Source organism: Myotis myotis, unplaced genomic scaffold (assembly GCF_014108235.1).
Source record: "Myotis myotis isolate mMyoMyo1 unplaced genomic scaffold, mMyoMyo1.p scaffold_m19_p_8, whole genome shotgun sequence".
Taxonomy (NCBI): domain Eukaryota; kingdom Metazoa; phylum Chordata; class Mammalia; order Chiroptera; family Vespertilionidae; genus Myotis; species Myotis myotis.
In genome coordinates, this window is record NW_023416390.1 from 4,075,925 (window position 1) to 4,097,123 (window position 21,199).

Below are 21,199 nucleotides of genomic sequence, written 5' to 3' on the forward strand. Positions count from 1 at the left end.
TATTTACCATAGTAGGACATAAAACAGAGGCATTTGAAAACTTGAACTTATTAATTCATTTAAAAAAATACACACACACACACACACACACACACACACACACACACACACATACACACATTCACTAGAGGCCCAGTGCACAGATTCGTGCACCAGCAGGGCCCCTTGGCCTGGCCTGCATGCTCTCGCAATCCAGGACCCCTCAGGGAATGCTGGACTGCCAATTATGGCTCAATTCTCGCAGGCCAAACTGAGGGACCCTACTGGTGCATAAATCCATGCACCAGGCCTCTAGTATGCATATAAAATCTTTGGTTAATCTCTTCCCACCCTCCCCCCTCCCCCCTTCCCTCTGAGATTCATCAGTCTGTTCCATGTTTCCATGCCTGTGCATTAAGCGTCTGCCCCCTGGTGGTCAGTGTGTGTCATAGCTACTGGTTGAATGGTTGAATGGTCAAATGGTAGCTTAGGCTTTTATATATACAGATATGTGTATACACACACACACACACAACACACACACACACACGTATATATATATACTAGAGGCCCGGTGCACAAAAATTTGTGCACTCGGGGGGGGGGGGAGGGCCTTCAGCCCGGCCTGTGCCCTCTCGCAGTCTGGGACCCCTTGGGGGATAACGACCTGCTGGCTTAGGCCTGCTCCCGGGTGGCAGAGGGCAGGCCCAATCCCTAGGTGCAGTCCCTGGTTGGGCTCAGAGCAGGGCCGATTGGGGAGTTGGGGCGCCGCCCCCTGTCATGCACAGAGCAGGGTGGATTGGGAGGTTGTGATGCCACCCTCAGTCACGCTCAGGGTAGGGCCGATTGGGGGGTTGGGGCACCGCCCCCTGTCACACTCAAGGCAGAGTCGATGGGGAGGTTGTGGCGCCACCCGCTGTCACGCACAGAGCAGGGCCAATCAGGGGGTTGAGGAACTCCCCCTGTCACTCACAGAGTAGGGCCAATAAGGGAGTTGGCACACCGCCCCCTGTCACACACAGAGCAGGGTGGATCAGGGGGTTGGGGCGCCGCCCTCTATCACCCACAGAGCAGGGCCGATCAGGGGGTTGGGGTGCCGCCACTGTCACACTCAGGGCAGGGCCGATGGGGAGGTTATGGCTCTACCCCATCACACACAGAGCAGGGCCCGTGGGGGGGGGGGGGGGGAGTTGGGGCGCCGCACCCTGTCACACTGATCCCGGTGCCGGGAGGCCTTTCAGCTCCTCTGATCCCAGTGCTGGGAGGTATATTACCCTTTTACTATATAGAATAGAGTCCTGGTGCACAGGGGGGGGGCCGGCTGGTTTGCCCTGAAGGGTGTCCTGGATCAGGGTGGGGGTCCCCACTGGGGTGCCTGGCCAGCCTGGATGAGGGGATGATGGCTGTTTGCAGCTGGTCACACACCCTTCAGGGTGGTGGGTCCCCACTGGGGTGCCTGGCCAGTGTGGGTGAGGGGCTGAGGGCTGTTTTCAGGCTGGGACTGAAGCTCCCAACTGCTCCTTTTTTTCTTTCTTTTTTTTTTTTATTCTGGGCCAGCTTTAGCTCTAGGCCTCCGCTGCTGAAAGCAGGTATCTCGTTTGTTTCGGTTCTCAAAACTCTGTATCAACTCCAGCTCTGAGATCCCAGCCAGCTGAAAGCTGGTTTCTGGAGTTTTGTTTAGCGTCTGTATTTGTTACAATGTTTGAAACTGCAGGCTCAGAGGCCTGCAGCAGCAGGCGGGGAACGTTGGAGTCCTCCGTCACTGAAGCAAGCAAGCCTCATGTTAGTTTCAAGCTGCTTGGCTGCCGGCTGCCATCTTGGCTGACAGTTAATTTGCATATTGCCCTGATTAGCCAATGGGAAAGGTAGCAGTTGTACGCCAATTACCATGTTTCTCTTTTATTAGTGTAGATATATATGTACATGTTGACATTAACACACTTTTCTAAAAATAAATTTAGTGAGCATGGCAATGTGCACTTTTTTGAAAATTCCCTTAAGCTTGCTTTAATAGATACAAGCTAGATTCCAATACCTGCTTCTGCACTGAAACTGTCGAATAATGCATAGCAAGCTGCCCCTGGACAAGTCTACTGGCATCTGTAGGGAGGAGAATGAAAAGGCAGATGATAGCTGAGTCCCTGGGCCGCACACTGAGAACCACTCCTCTAAGGCATGGAGGTGGGGAGTGCAGAGCACCCGCAGGCTAAGCTGCAGGAGGAGCAGTCTCAGCAACACGGAGCCCGGAAGCTTGAATACCAGACTCCACAGTATTAGTAGAGGGCTTGGCAGCAATGGATTGTTGCCCATTCAAAGGCCATTCCTGCTCTCCTCCCTTGCTAAAATATTCATGATTCTGTTCCAATACTGGAAGCTTGTGTGCTGAGGGGGTGCTGGCTGATGGGTCCTCCCCTTTTCCATGATGTTTCAAAGCACAAATATGTGACCCAGCACGGCCATGAGAAGTCTGCTGTTGCAGGCGGTCCTGGCAATGTCTTCGTTTTCACTGGATGCTGTGCTGTAAGAACAGGATGCATTGCTGTGCATCCCACCTGTGCTTGCTGTAACCTTTCTGTGTCAACGATGAGAAGGCCACGGGAATCTGACCGAGCTGACCACAGCCTGGGTCCCGTGGAGCCACTGCACAGTGGAAGGTTTTGGAAGTGGGACCTGACAAGCCGATTTACGTCCATGAAGACTGAACCGACTGTCATGGATTGGACTTTGAGGCACCAACTTGGCGGTTATTAACATAGTCCAGGGAGCGGTAACATGACCACACACTTATTTCATTTAAAACAGACTCAGTTTCAGCTGGTTTGGCTCGGCGGATAGAGCGTCGGCCTGCGGACTGAAGGGTCCCGGGTTCGATTCTGGTCAAGGGCACGTGCCTGAGTTGCGGGCTCAATCCCCAGCAGGGGCATGCGTGCAGGAGGCAGCTAATCCATGATTCTCATCATTGATGTTTCCATCTCTCTCCCTCTCCCTTCCTCTCTGAAATCAATACAAATATATTTTTAAAAATAAAATAAAACAGGCTCAGCCTCCGGATGGCTTTCCTCCTTCTATCAAAAGCAGCTAATCAGTGCAGACAGGCACTCTCGTGGCTTTGCAACACGTCATTGCATTTCGTTCATAGACATGAGATAGAAAAACAAGATGAAAATGAGTCTTTCATGGGGCATTCGAATTAACAAATGTTATGACTTCCCCCATTAGTTTGCATAAATCCCGGAAATGAGTTTCAAAGGAGAATGTGCTATTATGTTGGGGAAGGATGGAGTGTGTAACCTTGGGCAGACCGTTTAACTTCTCTCTGCTTTACATTTACAAGCAGTAATGCAAAGAGGCAGGATTATATGATCTCCAAGGTCCCATCCAGATGGGTTTAACACACTGTGATTGTTTGAGAGGCAATTGAGAGCGGCAGTGAGGAGCCAGGGCTCCGCAGCCAGACTGCCTCCGCTTAGATCCTGCTTCACTTCACTGATGGTTGGCCACATGATGTGACGTAAGGCACCGTGTAACCCTTTAACCCTCAGTTTCCTCTTTGGTGATATGACGAGAGTAAGCCTCTTGGGACCCTTTTGGATATTAAACATAATCACTGTTGTAAACTAATTGGTGCTGGATTTAGTTAAAAAAAAAATCAATAAACAGTATTGTGAAAAATTGCTACTTACTTTATGTTTTAAATTATACTTTTTTTTTTCCCCTCTAACAACTACAACAAAAAATTTCCTGAGAATTCAGGATAGCAGAAATTTTCTTGGTTTAAACTCTTTAATCTATTTACTACCTACACTATTATTGAAGTATGAAAAATGAGTCAAAGCATTAATTTAACTTATGCAATTCCCAACAACTGATTTGGCCGTGTTCACTCCCTCCCCTACCCCCACCTCAATAGAATAAGGGTTAGGATTCAAGGCCTATTCAAATGGAAGCTCTGGAAACTTATGAAGACTGTCTAAGATAAACTAGGATGCCCTTCTACAGGTCACCAATAAGAGAGAACAGGTGATATTCTCCCAGATCACAGTCTGAACAAGAGGTGGTCAGGATTTACACAAAGAGAAACACTTTTGTGATGTTTTAAAATAAGAAACTCAAAGACAACCGAGGTTAATAGTAGTTATCTACCTTCCTAACGCCCTCGTATAATAGATGTCAAAATTCTCTGTCTATGAATGAGAACATGGAGACTCAGGAAGGTTAAGGAACTCGCCTAAGGCCACACAGAAGTAAGTGGCAGGACCCAAATGGAAGCCCAGGCAGTCCGACGTCAGCATTTCAGCTCCTAGTTAGACTGCTTCAGCACAAGGCCCCTTTGTGCAGCTCTATGTTCTCCTAAGACACCCAGCTGCCTCCGTATATTCCTATCCGCTCATCCATCCATCCACCCACCCATCCATCCACTTATCATCCACCCACTCATCAAAGCATGTCTTTGTCTATGAAAACATAATAACCAGGATGTGAACCGTTGGTTCATGGCCAATGAGTAAGTGAGACAGCTTTGTTAGACTTGACTTTGATATAACGTGATCGTCACACACCTGGGATTTAGCTCCATGGCAAATCCAGGATTCCTCTTGGTGGGGCCTCTGTAGTTAGGCAGTGAGAACTCTCTTCTTGTGAAAGAAATTTCCGAACAGAATGAGTTTTACTAGCTTGCTTCTCTTTCCTCTTTTAGAGAAGAAAAAAAATGTTTTCCCTTTTTTAAGCATGATTGCGAGTTTTAAAAATGAATAAAACTAGATGGTTTCTTAAAGTTCAGGATGAATCTCAGATTCCATTTAAAACATTAAAAACACTACCTCCGATACAGTTTTAAGTATAATTCCTCAAATTTACAATCAGGTGACTACCAGTAGTGAAATGTTGAGCTACAAAAGATACTCATTTCCTTCCCTTCCGCCCCATCACCTTTCTACGGGAAAACAAGTCACTGATACGTTGCGCATTGTAGGAGCAGAAACGGGTTTACTCCTTTTTGTTCTCTTCTTTGTACTGGTCTCTCCACTTGTTGACCTTACATGGAAAATCAACTCTGCTTTATTCTTGTAAGCTTGGCTTTATCTTCCTAAATATGTCCTCTAGTCAGGAGCCAATCAGGCAGCTTGCTCTTCCCATTTATAAATCCTTGCCCTGCTTTATGCCTTGGCTTCCGATTACCTGGTTCTTTCTTCTCCTGGGTCATGGGCAGTGCAGGCCTGGAGATCTGGAAGCACCACTAACTGTCCTCTCCACTCCCCACTCCTCGGGAAAGTCACCCTAGTTCCCGCTGGCTGCGGGGAGGAGGCAGGGAGGTGCTGGCCCATCGGTCGGAGGGTCTCCCCGGCCACCCTGCAGGAGATGGCCTCCCCCACTCTCACAGCTGGAGCACGGATGGTGAGGTGACACATCCGTGGAGAAGGTCCTAGGGCCACCCCGCTGCAAGGCCTTTGGGGAGAATCTTAGTCCATTTGGGCTGCTATAATAAAATGCCGTAAGCTGGGTGGCTTATAAACAGAAATGTATTCCTCACAGCTCTGGAGGCTGGGGAGCCCAAGGTCATGGCGTCAGCAGATTTGCTATCTGGTCAGGGGCTGCTTCCTCATAGATGGCTGGCTTTTGCTATAATGTCACGTGGTGGAAGGGGCGTGCTAGTTCTCTGGGGTCTCTTCTATAAGGACACTAACCACACTCATGGGACCCTACCTTCATGACCTAATCGCCTCCCAAGGGCTTACTTCCTGATACCATCACCTCAGGGGTTATGCTTCCACATATGAGTTTAGGGGGTACACAAACTTTCGGACCACAGCAGCCAGTGTCATTTGCCAAATTAGGGTCTCTGCTTTCGTTGGTGACCCTCGATGTCTTCACTGTTTCCTATCTCAGGAGTCAATCTTACTCCACATATACCTGTTCTGATTGGTACCGAGTTCTCAGTCAGGATAAGAGGCGATGAAGATGCTATGCTGCGGCAATAAACAACGTCAGCATCTCAGTGGCTCAGGACAACAGAGATCTCTTTCCTGTTCCTGTTACCTGTCACCCACGGACGGAAGCAGTCACCAAGCCAGAGAGGAAAGGACTCTGCAGAGACCTCCACTGGCCATCAAAGGCTCAGCCAAGGTCTGGAATCACACACCTGAGGTTCCCTAATACCAAGGGAACCAGGAAGTACAATCCTGCAACACAACCCTATTTGCCTTCCTCTGGAGGGGGGATCAGAATATTCAGTGAGCAGCAGGGCAGTGATTTTATCTTTTAATTAAACAAGTGGAGGACAGCAGCTCCGTACGTTTTTTCTTCTTCGGTCTGTTTCCCATTTCTTGCCTCTTAATTAATATGTCCTGATCTCTTTCCATTTCCCATCACTGGGTTTGTCCTCTCTTTCCACTATCACGTTATTTTCAGTAAATATTGGGTGTCCTTTTCCCAGGAGCCTACCTTTTGGCTAGCCCAGTGCCTATTCTCATTCCTCGGCACCAAGTCTATTTTTTTTTATTAGATATCTCTGAACTCCTGCAGCTCTTTCTGGCTGCACCACACAACTTAACCTTTAATTACTTGCCTATGGGTGTTCCGCTTGGTTCTGCCTTTTACCAGCTGGGTCAGAGCGTAACTTTCACCACCACCCCCCCCCCCCCGACTCCAAACTGACTACCTCCTGATCCCTATTTCCAAAGTCATTCCCTTTTTCCTCCCAGCACTCGGCACTGGAATCTTCATTTCTCTTTGCCCCTTTTTCTAATCTCTTGCTTCTCATAATTGAGCGGTGGCCAAACTCAAATGACCATCTGCAGAGCGCCATTCCTTACACTCAATCCTAAATAGTGTCCCCCTCTCCTAGGACCCTGTGTTTCAGGACTCTAGTTTTCTTCTTTAAAAATGTATCCGAAATCATCATGCTTGCTTGCTTGTTTGTTTGTTTCTTCATCACCAGTGCCCTGTCCCTCCATTTGTTAGGATGTCTGTCACCCTCTTGGACTGGAACCTCCCAGGATTCTAAGCTCTCTACAACTGTGGACTTTGCGTTACACTCTGTGTTGTCAGGGCTTGTACAGAGCAGGGCCCATCAATGCACTGAGTGCATGTCCACGCTACTCACAGCTTCCCTATCTCATCGCTCTCTCGTTCAGGGACCATCACCAAACTCCATTACTGAGTTCTTTCTCCTTAATGCAGCTTGTACTGTGCAACCAATGTTCTGGGCAGAGAGATGTGTTGGAGGTGAGGACTGCCACTTCCAAGACTGGCCAACACAAACGCCCATGTAGGATCTTTTCTTCCCTTTTACTTTCTATTAAATGAAGGAATGGGAGCTCAGTGATTTAGGGAAGGGCAGGCCCACGATGGGGAAATGGGCATGGTCCCTAAAAGACCCTGAGTGAGACTGGCTGATTAGGACACTTACCTTGAACTACAATGAGAGCAAGACATAAATGTGTGTGTGTTAAACCTTTGAGAATCTGGCACTTCTCTATTATAACATTGAGTGTTATTTACCCTAATATACTGGACAACTAAGCATTCCATCATTTGGCTACAAGTACTTGTCAATTCTTCAGGTACCATACCCAGCCTCAGTCATAGGCTATTCTTTCACCTGAGAGGACAGTTTCTTAGAATAAGGTACCTTATTCTACCCCAACATCTACCCTGTAGCATTATGCCATGAAATGGGCATGGGCCTTACAATTATCTTAGGCAAATCTGAGGTTGAATTCAAGAACTTCCCCTGTCAACCTACATTTGTACGTTGTTTATCCCCCTGACACGTAGTATCTTCCTTTGTATAAAAGTAGGAAAATCACACCTAACTCTCCGCACTGTTGCAGAGGATTAAATGAGACGGGGCACTGGACTTCCATAGACGATGCAGGTGACTTACATGCTGATTATGGTGAACACGTTTCCTTCTTTGTTTCCCTGAGTGAACTTCTCTCCCTTCTCCACACCTGCAGATCTTCTGAGTCTTGCAAGTTCTCCACTGTTCCCCCAATTCTCTGGCGCATAATGTTCACAAAATCGGCAAGAGTGTGACCTCTGGGTTTAAATCTTGATTTTGACCCTTAATAGTTAAGTAAACTTAGACAAGTTACTTAACACCGTTGTGCCTCCATTTCTTCATGCTTCAAACTGAAATAGTATCTAAGTTGTGTGTTCCTGTGAGGATTAAATTAAGTAATAAACGCAAAGCCCTTGGGGGAGTGCAGGGCACAAAGGTAGTGCTCATTATTGCTTGGCTGTTGTTATTTTAAAATTATTCTCTCCAACCTGTCAAACCTAATCATCCCGCTGGTCCTGACACTGCCCTTCTCTACACTGAAGCTACGTGTTGCGCCCATTGTATTGTCTTATTTCCTGTTAAAAAGAAAGACTTCCTAGCCAGTTACTTTGCAGGCTAGTTTTTAATATCCACAGCACTCCACACCAACCCTTCCAGCCAATGTTATAGGAGCAAAATTGGAATTAAACTAAATTACATTTAAAAAATGCAGGGCTCCTGCCCTTGTGCACTCAACTTTATTACCATGTGTTGTTCGGTCCCTAGTGCTGAAATTTCTCCCCCCTCCAATTCAAACAAACTCATAGATACTGAGAGCAAATTGGTGGTGGACAGATGGGAGGAAAGTTCAGGGGACGGGTGAAAAGGGTGCGAGGGGTTAAGAACTACAAATTGCCAATTATTAAACTAGTTAGAGGGATGTGAAGTGCAGCTCAGGAAATCTAGTCAATAATATGGTGATGCCTGTGTATGGTGCCAGGTGGGCACTAGACTTACCGGGGGATCACTTTGTAAGTCATAGGAATATTTAACCACTATGCTGTACATCTGAAACTAATATAATATTGTATATCAAAAAATTGAAATATACATTAATAAACAAATAAATTTGAAACTGTACTTTGGGTTGGTACAAACAAAACTTGGAGGGAAAAGATGCAAGAGATAAATAAGTGGGTTAAAATTTCCTGAAGCTTATACTCATAAAGGACTATAAATCTCATTCCGAGGATTTTCAGAAAACACAGAGTCAAATATGCCTAACACATTATTGGTTATTTATTGATTGATTACCTGAGTCAAAATAGAAAGAGCAGACTTGATAGTAGGAAGACTTGTAAGTAAATACATCTCCTAGTTACATTTTGCATTTTAAACCCATAATCATAATCGTTAGGCCCTATGTTATGATCTATTGGTTTGCGCATTTTTATCTTTTCATTTGTACTTTTTAACCATTTAACAAACTATAATCAAATCAAGAACTTTTGTCATAAAAATTGGATCAGTATTTCCCCATTTTGCACTCGCTTTCATGTTCCAGGACCACCTAGGACCCTGGCCGCTGCCTCCCTCTGCCACATGAACAGGCTTATCTCTCAACAACTGCTTCGTTTTGACACCTGCATGAGGGAATTATAATCCTAAACACTTATATGAAATATTTGAGGGCTTCTGCCTAATTTCTTGCTGAAATAGCTATAATTAAGAAAACAGACGATTCCGTTTGTTTTCACCCTGTACTGAATTAGATGCCATAACAGTGACGTGTCTGGATATATTTGTTCAGGTCTCAGAGAATCACCTCTACAGAGTTATAATTGACAGCTGTAGAATTTTATCACTGATGCATTACATTAAGATCCAATACAACTAATTTTATACAATTTATAAGCTAGTTATCAAGGAAGCTGTCTTCCATTTCATTAAAAATGTTATTAAAGGCAAACAGTACTAATTCTTGTGGAGTACCTTGATAAACTAGTTGTCTTTTCTAATTCTACCATAAGAATTATTCCTTTCCTTTTTTCCCCTTGAATTCCAGGATATTTAGAGACTATTTTTGATTAATTGTAGCAGTTTCTCTTAGTTTGACTTTTCTTTATAATTATTTTTTCTATCTCACTTTTCTTTTTCTTCCTTCTCCTAAACATTGTTTTATTATTCACTTCTTGAATTTCCTCTTATTTAAATAGCTTCATTGCATTTTTATCTTTTGCCATTGCTGCCCCATGTACTTTACAGACACTCCTATTTTTCTGTACTTTCTAAAGAGATGATTAGCCAATATAAAAAGTGTATTTCTGGTCCTTTCAGTCTGAAGGTTAGAGTACAGGGTGGTAAATGCTACTTTCTGGACACAATAGAGCATCTCTTCTAATTTAAAAATGCCTTAGTGGGAATTTTAGTCCAAAGGAAAAAGAGGAACAATGCCGCTGGGACCACCAAGGATGCGGCAGAGCTGGTATTTATAGACACAGTGATAACTATGTCTAGTGTCCAGTGGGCACTAGACTTAGCAGGGGGTTCACTTCGTAAGTTATATAAGTGTGTAACCTCTATGCTGAACACCTGAATCGGATATCACATTGTATGTCAATATTAGCTGATATCTGAATTCAAAGGCATCATGGAAATCATCTAGACCAAAACCCTATTTCCCATATTTTACTTATGAAAAAAAAAAAAGAGTTAGCGCTGACATAAGGAAAGGCATTTACATTAATCGAATAGAATGAGTGTTCAAAAATAAACCCTCATATGCAGGGTCAATTGTTTTCTACAAGAATGCCCAAAAAAGTTCAATGGAGAAAAAAATAGTATTGGAACAACTGAAAATGCTTTGGGAGCCCTTGCCTTCCTCCATATGCAAAAATTAACTCTAAATGAATCACAGATCTAAATATAAGAGCTAAAATTGCAAGTCTTATAGGAGAAAATTCAGGAGTAAATCTCCGTGACCTTCGGTTAAGCAAAGCCTTCGTAGATATGAAACCAAAAACACAAGCAACAGAGGAGAAGACAGTCAAATTGGAATTCGGAAAAATTAAAAACCCATATTCTAAAGGAACATCATACAAGTGAAAAGACAACTCCACAGGAAGAAGAAACTATTTGCAAAATCATATGTATTTGGGAAGAGGCTTATACCTATAATATATTATTAAAAAGCTCCTACAATGCCATAACAAATAGGTAAATAATTCAATTAAAAATGGACAAAAGATCGAAATAGATATTTCTCCAAAGAGGTTATCCAAATGATCAATAGAGACTCAACATCATCAGCCATCTGCAAAGTGCAAATCAAAACCACAATTAGATGCCACTTCACACCTAACTTGGAGCACAACACTAAAAAAGATGGTAATAACAAGTACTGGCAGGATGTGGAGAAATTCGGATCCGCGCAGACTGCTGGTGGAAATATAAAACGATGCAGTGAATTTGGAAAATAGTCAGCAGACCCTCAAAGTTAATCATAAGGTTACCAATGAACCCAGCCATTCTACATTTAGGTCTATACCCAAGAGAAAAGAAAACACATGCCCGACTTGGTCACACATACGCAAACCTGGTACACGAATGTTCATAACAGCATTCTACATCGTAGCCCAAACTGGAAACAACCCAAATGGCCATCAACTGATAAATGAATAAATAAAATATAGTCTATCCATATAATGGAATATTTTCTGCAAGTCAAAAGAATAAAATGCCATATAGGCTACAATACAGATGGACCTTAAAAACACCATGCTAAGTGAAAAAGGCCAACCACAAAGGACCACATTCTGAACGATTCCATTTATACGAAACTAGAGGCCTGGTACATGAAAATTCATGCACTGGAGTGGGGGGTTCCTCAGCCCGGCCTGCCCCCTCTCAGTCTGGGAGCCCTCAGGGGCGGGAGGCGACCTGGTGATCAGGGGAAGGTAATGCCCCCATCACACCTCTGCTGCTGCCACTGCCAGCAGCGTAAGCCTTGGGTGGCCCTGGTTACCTGTGCCTCAGGCTGGCCCTGGGTGGTTGGGGGCACTGAGGGGACTGGGGGAATCCTGGGTACAGCAGCAAAGCAACAGATTGCAGCCTGGAACACAGGCTAAGCTTGACAAACACTGGCTGAACCAAGCTCTCACAGGGCGCAGGGCGCAGGGCCCTGGACCTTGCCTGCTGCTGGCCCTGATGCCTCATGGCCGGACAGATGGAGGGGGGACATCGGATGGCACCTTTATATTCTGCTTCACAAGTGAATCTTGCCACCAGCCCACCTCCTCCCTTTGCAGGTCCCTCCAAATGCTTTTCCTCATGATACCACAAGAACCCCACTTCTCCTGGAAACAGATATATTGATCAATACAGGGATTCCCCCCACTCCCCCAAGTCTGACTGTCCAATGTCGCAGTAATGCAGACAGCTTTGTTGCATTTTCTTTTTCTCAAATCAACAAATTTGCTAAAGAAAAAAGATATTAAAAAAATTAAGTTGTATACTTTCATTAAATATATGATTTCATTGTCATAATTAATACTTCGATGTTACATTTGAAGGTCTTAAAGTACCACATTTGTGATATTGGTGTATATTACAGAAATGCATCACTGTGTTTTTGCTAATGCAAAGCTAATATTTTATTTCATTTCTTACTTTTGCTTTCCCCCCAATTGTTATGTTATGCACTTCTCCCTGATATTCATCTCTTAATATCTGCTGATTCTAGGCACTCATGGCTAGTTGGAACCTAGTATTGCTTTTATTACCCCGGATAATATTATTTTGATTGTAGAAAGCTCATTTTAGGATGAGCTCTGAGAAGAGGGTAAACTGCTGTGTCAAAGACATAGAAAAGACTGCAATGAATTAAAAGAGCTGGTGTGAAGAACCTTTAGAAAATTGTCTCTCCCGAGGGCATCATACCCATTTCTTAAGTTTCATTCCTAGCTTAGTGATAACTGGATGAATGAATGCAATTTAACTTTGCACTGGGGGGACTAGAAAAATCAGATATTTCTTTTAATTTGTTTTGTTCTTTGTAGTAAAAAAAGCATTTAGATTTTCAGCAGTATCGGTTTTTTGAGTGGGTGTTGCACATAATCTTTGATTTGTTCAATCACTAATTAGATATTACACATCCTGCTTGTTAGGGAAATGTGTCTGGAATACACCGGTGTGGGCTGCCAAGGTGGGCTTGCTAATTTGTTGTTGTTTTTAATTATTATTTTTTATTGTTTATTGATTAAAGTATTACATATGTCTTTTTCCCCCCATTGACCCCTCCCCGGCCACCCCTATCCCCCCAGCACACCCTCACCTCCCTAGTGTCTGTGTCCATTGGTTATGCTCATGTGCATGCATACAAGTCCTTTGGTTGATCTCTTACCACCACCTCCTCCTACCCTCCCCTGCCCTCCCTCTGAGGTTGGACGGTCTGTTCGATGCTTCTCTGTCTTGGGATCTGTTTTTGTTCATCAGTTGATGTTGTTCATTATATTCCACAAATGAGTGAGATCATGTGGTATTTTTCTCTCATTGACTGGCTTATTTCACTTAGCTTAATGCTCTCCAGTTCCATCCATGCTGTTACAAATGGTAGGAATTCCTTCTTTTTTTACTGTAGCATAGTATTCCATTGTGTAGATCAGTGATGGTGAGCCTATGACACGTGTGTCAGCGGTGACACGCGAACTCATTTTTTTGGTTGATTTTTCTTTGTTAAGTGGCATTTAAATATTTAAAATAAATATCAAAAATATAAATCTTGGTTTTACTATGGTTGCAAATATCAAAAAATTTCTATATGTGACACGGCACCAGAGTTAAGTTAGGGTTTTTCAAAATGCTGACGCGCCGAGCTCAGAAGGTTCGCCATCGCTGGTGCAGATGTAACACAGTTTTTTAATCCACTCATCTGCTGGTGGGCACCTAGGCTGTTTCCAAATCTTAGCTATTGTAAATTGTGCTGCTATGAACATAGGGGTGCACATATCTTTTCTGATTGGTGTTTTGCTAATTTGTTGTTTGAACCAACACATACAATATGTTACTATTTGAAGTAAATCACTGATCAGAAACAGTTTCTACCCAACTTAAAACTCCTTTGGGAGGGCAGTTTTTTAGTAAATAATGCTTATATCTCAGAAATCTGTTTGTTATGATTCTTTGGATACAAACAATGGAAATGGCTTTGGTATACATACAGTTTAGTCCAGCCGTGGGCAAACTACGGCCCGCGGGCTGGATCCGGCCCGTTTGGCTGTTCTATCCGGCCCGTGGAGCCGAAAGAGCGGAGGGTTCTCTTGCTCTCCCCTCCGCTCCTTCACCAGCAGCAGTGTTAACATGGCAACGTCGGGAAACACGGCCGCAGCTCCTTCTTCTGAGTCCAGTTTAAGAACCCATTGTGGAAAAAAAAAAAAAAAAAAAAAAAAAAAAAAAACCCATTGTGGCCGTCGAGTGAAAAGCTTGCCCACCCCTGGTTTAGTCTCTTGGAGTTAACCAGGAAAAATGTCTAACGCTGAGTTAGAGAGGATTTAGGTTTTGGTATATTTTTTAGATCTCAGTGCGAGGACAGTACTCTCAAATTCATTTGTCTTAAAAAATACAAACATTAGGAAGGGTCATTAGAATTTGGACCACAGAAGTTCTGTTCAACTATAAATAGAGGATTCATAAATTTGTTCAACATTCAAAATAATCTCCAAACTCGGCCTCAAGATTAAGTAAAAATTGTAAAAGTAGAGACTTTGTGGACATGTAAAATATGTCCAGACTCATTAGAAATACATGTGTACATACACACATGTGCACATGCACACATGTACACGTACACAGAAGGAAAATATACAGCGGTAATCTTGGAATGGTGGGATGAATTGTAATAGTTTTCATATTTCTAGTCTCCTCAAATTTCTATGACAAACATGCACAACTTTTGTAATCAGAGAAAACTATAAAAATTCAATTTCAGTGTAATCATCAAACATATGAATAGGGAAATAAGAGGTGTAGCATCGTATTTTTAAGTGATAAAAAAAAAGAGACAGCATTGCCACTAAGATAGGGATCACACCCCCTGGCATACGGGCCACATTACTTGCCATTTAACTGGGTGGCCCTTTCCTCTTCCCATATATCTCATAATTTCTACTCTTGCATTTGTAATACACCCTCCTTTGCCACTTGGAAAGGGGCACGTAGCCCGTTAGTCCCAAAGGCAGCAAAGAATAAATCCCACCTTGCGTAGAGACGGCTCAGGGAGCAGTGCCCTCGCTCTTCTGGGTCCTCAGTGCTTGGCCTTTGCAAAACCGCCCCCCCCTGCCCCCCCCCCCCGAAATACTGCAATGACACACCAGCATCACCGACAGGGGGACTGTCACAATGGCCAGTCTCTAAAACTGTGTTATGAGCCGCTTTCCTGGATAAATAACTGAAAACTATCGCTAGTTATAACAAATAAGTAATGTCCACCCTGGTCCATAATCAGGGTGGTACTGTCATTTCAAAACAAGTAACTTCAAGGTGAAGCTGCTCAAAATAACCAAAGTTTGGTGAAGACATGTCTGCTCTCTGCAACCTCATGGCTAATCACCTTTTCGATCTAATTGGCAGGCACATGGCCCTAAGAAGGCTATTTTCCATAAAAAATCAGTCAATATCTCTTAAAAAACGAACATTGTTGTGGGCAAACGGAAGCATCGAAGGAAAGAGAGGTGACTTTCCCCGTCACACCCCACCCATCTGCACAAGCAGACGCTACTGCGGCGACTTGCTGAGGTGACGCCATGGGCTTCATGGGGGTGGGGGTGAGGAGGCAGGTCCCGGAGGCAGGAATCTTAGCACCGGAAAGGTGGTCTCCTAATGCCTTGCATCCAACAGAACCCTCGGACCTTCTAGACCGGACCCATGTCCTGCTGTTGTGCGTGTTTTCATTCTCGCTGTGAGTGAAATGTTAGAAGCCAGAACCGATCCCGGTAACCGCGTTCATATCTCTCAGGGGAGAGAGCGCAGGAATCGGTAAGAGGGAAACAGCCAGGGGAGGCTGAACAAACTCTCAGTCCCCAAAGGTTTGTGGCTGATCCGCATCCCCTTCCTTGGATCCCCCATCTGCAGCCCGGCCCCTCTTCTTTGTGCTTCGTAGGAAACGTTGGAAACTTTCCAACCGCAACACAGTCTTTTTGTTCCATCTTCGGCCAGCAGTCGTTTTTAAAGGACATCACTTTCTCTATTTTCTTCATTTTCCCGCCCCCACTCATCATGCAGATGCACTCCCGACAGGGACCTCAGGCCTTGTTTGCTTGCAGGGATGTGAAATCCAGGGCCCAGGGTCGTCCGCGGCCCCGGCCCGGCTCTAATGCTCCTGACCCTCCACGGCCCCCTGCATGAACGGTGGGCAGCCTGCCAGCCACGCGCTCTGCCCAGCCACAGGGAGCCCTCTCAGATCAAAGGCGCACGAGGTTAAAGGCTTCAGACTAAACGGTCTTTGTGAGAGACACTCGCGCCAGGACCGCCAACTCCCGCACCCCTTTCAGTTCCGGAACATCCATGAGACAGAAGAAAATAGATGCCCATTCATTCTCTCCTCTGAGCCCGTTTCACTGCAACGACCTTTTCTCCTTTCTCACCATCGCGGCCCAGCTCGGACAGGATGCACGAAAACGGGAAGACATCGCTGATGTTTCAAAGAGAAAATAAATGGCCGCCGGAGGAATTAACAGCCATTAAGCCGATATGACTTTGCTAATGGAGCCTGAGTGCATTCGAGAACACGAGAGCGGAGTTAAATGGAAGCAAGACCCCACCGCGCACGCGAGAAGCACACACAGCGTCATCAAGCCGGCCCTTTAGGCCACGCGTCCCCGGCCACCTCTGCGCCTAACCTGGGCCCCTCCCTGGACCCGGCAGGCACGCGGGCAGCTGGGCCCAGCCGTCCCTCGGATCAAACCCAGCTACCGACTTTAATCTTTTATTAAATCAAGAATCAACCCTTGGGCGCTGAACTACTTCTGATGGACGGGACCGACGGAAAGTTCCAGGCTAATTACTAGGACTTCTTAGGTAGTTCCGAGTGCCAAGAGTTCCTGCTGACCTACTTTGGACTTCCAGACATAATTTATCAGGGAAGATAATTAAGGGAACACAAAGAGGTTTCTAAAACCAACCAAGTATCGGCGATGCGTGTTGAGACCATAGGGAGTCCTCCCAGCGCTATCCGATGGGGCTGTCTTACTCTGCGGCATCATGTCCGGCCTATTTACCTGCCACGCTTTTTCTTTATAACCTACTTTGACAGGATGTATTTGAGAGTCTCTTTGATGTGCAAATGTATCCGTTTTGACTTTTCAGTCGATATAGAGAAAAAAGACCTTTAAGCCTTTCTTTTCATTTCTTCTTTTTAAAATGTTTTTATTGATTTCAGAAAGAGGAAATGAGAGGGAGAGACAGATAGAAACATCGATGATGAGAGAGAATCACTGATCATCTGCCTCCTGCATGCCCTCTATTGGGGATCGAGCCCGCAACCCACGCATGTGCCCTGACCAGGTATCGAACTGTGACCTCCTGGTTCATAGGTCAGTGCTCAACCACTGAACCACACTGGCCAGGCTCATTTCTTCTCAACCCGGCCCCACAAACAAGCCACATACCCCTTCCCTTTGCAAGGTGCTCCAACGATTTTGAAGTCGATGCTACAAGAGAGACTTACGTGAGTTAATAAATCACGTTTCCCCCAAATAAAGGTATTAAAGTGTAAGTAAAACATCAGGACACGGTTTACCAATGCCGCCCTCTAATTAGTGTTTCTTCTCCTTTTCCTCTACTCTCCTTACTCCTCTCCCTTCTCATTTATTTTTTCTTCCCCACGTCCAGTGAGACTTGCTTCTCAGCTAGATGCCTATGGAAACAAGGTCAGGGGACTGTGCTGGCTTCTAACTCTAACCAAGACTCATCACCACCTGGAAAGGACCTGCGCACCTTTGCCTAACCAGCCTTAGTCCTGGGGCGAGATGTACTAAAACATTCATTTCTTGGGCCGGGGTTCTAATACTGCAGATGCAATAATAACCTTATTTCTCCGTAGCATTCCTTCATGCCTTGCTATGACCTGGTAATGCAGCCTGAGGAGCTGTGTGGCATACACCTGCGGCTGAGTTCGTGTCAGCGCAGAAGATGGCGCAGAGCACGGAGCTGCACTCCCGGCGGCCACCCAGCATGTGCGCGGCTTTTCGTGCTGGGGAACCGCCCTGGCTTCACCCACATCAATAGCACCTCAGAGCCCCCCGAATCGGCAGCGGGATGCGGGTCAGGCCACTCCCCTACCGCTTCCTGGCTTTCTCTGTAGCACCTCTTATCCCACGCCTGTTTAATTCCACTTACTGCTTTCTTTCTGTGTCCTTCGGCTCTCTCCATCTACCCTGCATGGCCAGCCCCAAATATAATGCGTTAACATACAGAGGCATTTATGCTGATGGAAATCAATACGCTTATCACTGCAGCACCCATCAGTACCTTTTACTACCCGCCAACAGCTCTTCACTCCTGCTGGGGAGTAGATGCCCTGCTTGGCCCCTGCCCTGCCCCCCAGCCTGCCCAGCTCTGCCACTGAGCCCCTGGGGAGGCTGGGCCTTAGGCCCCACTTAGGAGCCAGTCCTGTCTGGAGGCTGGGGGTGTAGAGATGCCCTTAGCCAGGAGCTAACTGACTCAGCATCCCTCAGCACGCTGACCCCTGACCTTGGCATTGATTTCTGAGGTCCAGGTGCTGGCCCCACCCCTGGTCCCGGGCTTGTTTCCTACAGCAGCTCCTGCAGCGGGTGTCTCCCCAGCCTCCCCCCATCTGCCCGGTTGCCTTTCCTGATTGGTGACCCGCTCCTCACGGACTGAGGGTCTGCCTTCCCCTTCTCCGTGGTTTTGAACCGAGTTTTTTTTTCTAAGTCCAGGCACCCCGGGCCTTGCCCGTACCTCCCTGCACTGTCTGCCTCCAGACCATGGGCCCCGTCTTTTGCTGGGACACCAGGAGTGACACCACTTGCCTGAGTTTCCCCACAGTGGTTGCAGGCACTGCCCCCCTCACGGCTCTCGCCCTGTGGGTCCTGCGTCCTGCCATCTGGCCATCTCATGATTGCAGACAGGACAGGGAACAATGAGGTTTTAATTGCATCTTTGTTTGAGCTGTTAGGCTAACGCCCTCTGGTTACTTTCAGCTCAGAGCTTCATCTTGGCCTTGCCACTTAACACTGAAAAGCTCAGCTGCCCTCTCTATAGAGTGAGATCATAAAGGAAGACCCCCCCAGGCTTAAGTTGAAGATAACTGAGAGAAATAGGCCTACAAATGAGCGGCCTGAAGTAAGCAATCTGTAATCTTCACCTGCTCGCTCAACTCACCTCTTAAGTCTTTGCACTTGTAAAGGGGACTATGTCACCAAGATGATCACTAAGGAGATGAGAAACCAGGGGAATGGAAGTTCTTAAGAAAAACTTAGGGACCCATGTAAATTTTTAAAAAGTAAATCACTGACAGCAAGATTTCTAACAGCTTTAAAAATAATGTTGAACTACAGATGCAGTTATAAGCAAACATTAAATATGAGATCTTTAAAAAGCATATTTCCTGGAAGTGTGTCTTAACATACAGAGCCCTAAAGCATTTGGGGAGACGTAAGTAAAATTCTAAGCCCCACTTTTCTGCAATACGCAATCACTAATTTACCCCGAGAGCCCCAGTGTGCTCCGTTGGAATCCTCAACTTCATCTGCACTCAAACATAGTTTTAAAGATTTTAAGTGCAGACTGTTTCACTCTTGCCAAAATTATGTTGCCTTCATTTCCTCTTCTTGTCCCTTAAATTATCCCCTCCATCCACAAAATTTGATCAAAATGATTACTCTTTAAAAATTGAGATTTAGTTGATATATAATATTGTATAGGTTTAAGATGTACACCAGGGTGATTTGTTACACTTCTATATTGCAAATAGAGGCCTGGTGCATGGATTCATGCAGAGGTGAGGTCCCTCGGCCTGGCCTGCGCCCTCTCGCAATCCGGGACCCCTTGGGGGATGTTGGACTGCTGGTTTAGGCCCAATCCCGGCAGGCCAGGCTGAGGGACCCCACTGGTGCACGAATCTGTGTACCAGGCCTCTAATATTCATATAAGTTCTTCGGTTAATTTCTTCCTGCCCTCCCCACTTCCAACTACCTTCTGAGATTCATCAGTCTTTTCCATGTATCCATGCCTGTGCATTGAGCATCTGCCCCCTGGGGGTCAGTGTGTGTCATAGCTACCGGTCGCACGGTTGAATGGTAGCTTAGGCTTTTATATATATAGATAGGATTACCACCATCATGTTAGCTAATACCACCATCCAGTCACAGAATCACCACTCCTTTTGTTGGTGAGAGCATGTAAGATTCACTCAGCCACTTTGATCAAGATGAGTGCTAAGAGCTCTAGGCAAGCATGGGTGCATTTTGAAGAAAACAAAGGACACTTGGCTGTTTTCCTGTGAGGGAGAAAGGGAGGAGGAAGAGGGGAGAGAGAGAGAGAGAGAGAGAGAGAGAGAGAGAGAGAGAGAGAGAGAGAGAGAGAGAGGGAGGCTGCCTCATTCCACTATCACAGCACAAAGGCCTCCTCTGGGGTGGTCACGACTCTGGGTATGATCAGGGTAGAACCAAACACATGTTCATGCCCTAGAAGGCCAGCACTTTGGGACCCATTCAAAATAAATAATATTCATTATCGCTTCAGCGTATCTTTACAGGAGAAGCTGCGTACTGCTGGGTGAAGGGGAAGTTGATCCTAGAGGGCGGCTCAGGTCATTCTTTGCTTTACCATCTTCCCAGTTCAGCTACCAGCACGCATAGGCAGACCCCTCAGTAAAAGCTCCGAGGTCACTCAGACCCACCATTAAAAGCGGATTAGCAGATGCCCACTGCCTCCTGACCATGCTTCTTGAGAGATGTTCTGGTAAATGTGATTGTTCTCTCCATCTCTTAACCCTGACAGTCCTGGGGAGTCTCTGTGATATCTTTTTATACCCTATCAAACGAAGCAGGGCAGCTGGCCCAGCCCAACTCTTAATTCAGTTTCAGAAATTCCTGCCATTACAATAGCCCTCATATCCCCCCCCGCCCGCCCCACCTTAGGAACTAGATAAGAAAAAGAAATGCCAGCCCTGTCTTCTTCAGGAAATACCGGAAGGAGTACAAGGAAATCAACTTTCATGATTTTGTTTAAAAGAATCAGTGAGAGCGCATTACCAGACGTCCTCAGCATCTTCGTCACATTCCGCACCGAACTGGCAAATGTCACAGGTGGACGTCTCCTTCTGGCTGGTCTCTCCTGAGCCTTCGTGGACTGCAGGAGAGAGAAAAGGGAACAAACTAATTCAGACAAGTGTGCAGAACACCAACAACTCTAAGGCTATGAGAAAGCTGCTGCTTTCCC

At 45.7% G+C, this 21,199-nt stretch overlaps 1 protein-coding gene across 1 annotated transcript in view; it reads right to left on the minus strand.

Annotated features, from left to right (window-relative positions):
* Positions 1 to 21,199, minus strand: part of TMEFF2 (transmembrane protein with EGF like and two follistatin like domains 2) — a 231,547-nt gene that overhangs the window by 79,775 nt on the left and 130,573 nt on the right. Inside the window, exon 5 of the mRNA XM_036319553.1 lies at positions 21,013 to 21,109. Within this exon, the coding sequence (XP_036175446.1) occupies positions 21,013 to 21,109 (97 nt within the window). The remainder of the gene's footprint in view (positions 1 to 21,012; positions 21,110 to 21,199) is intronic.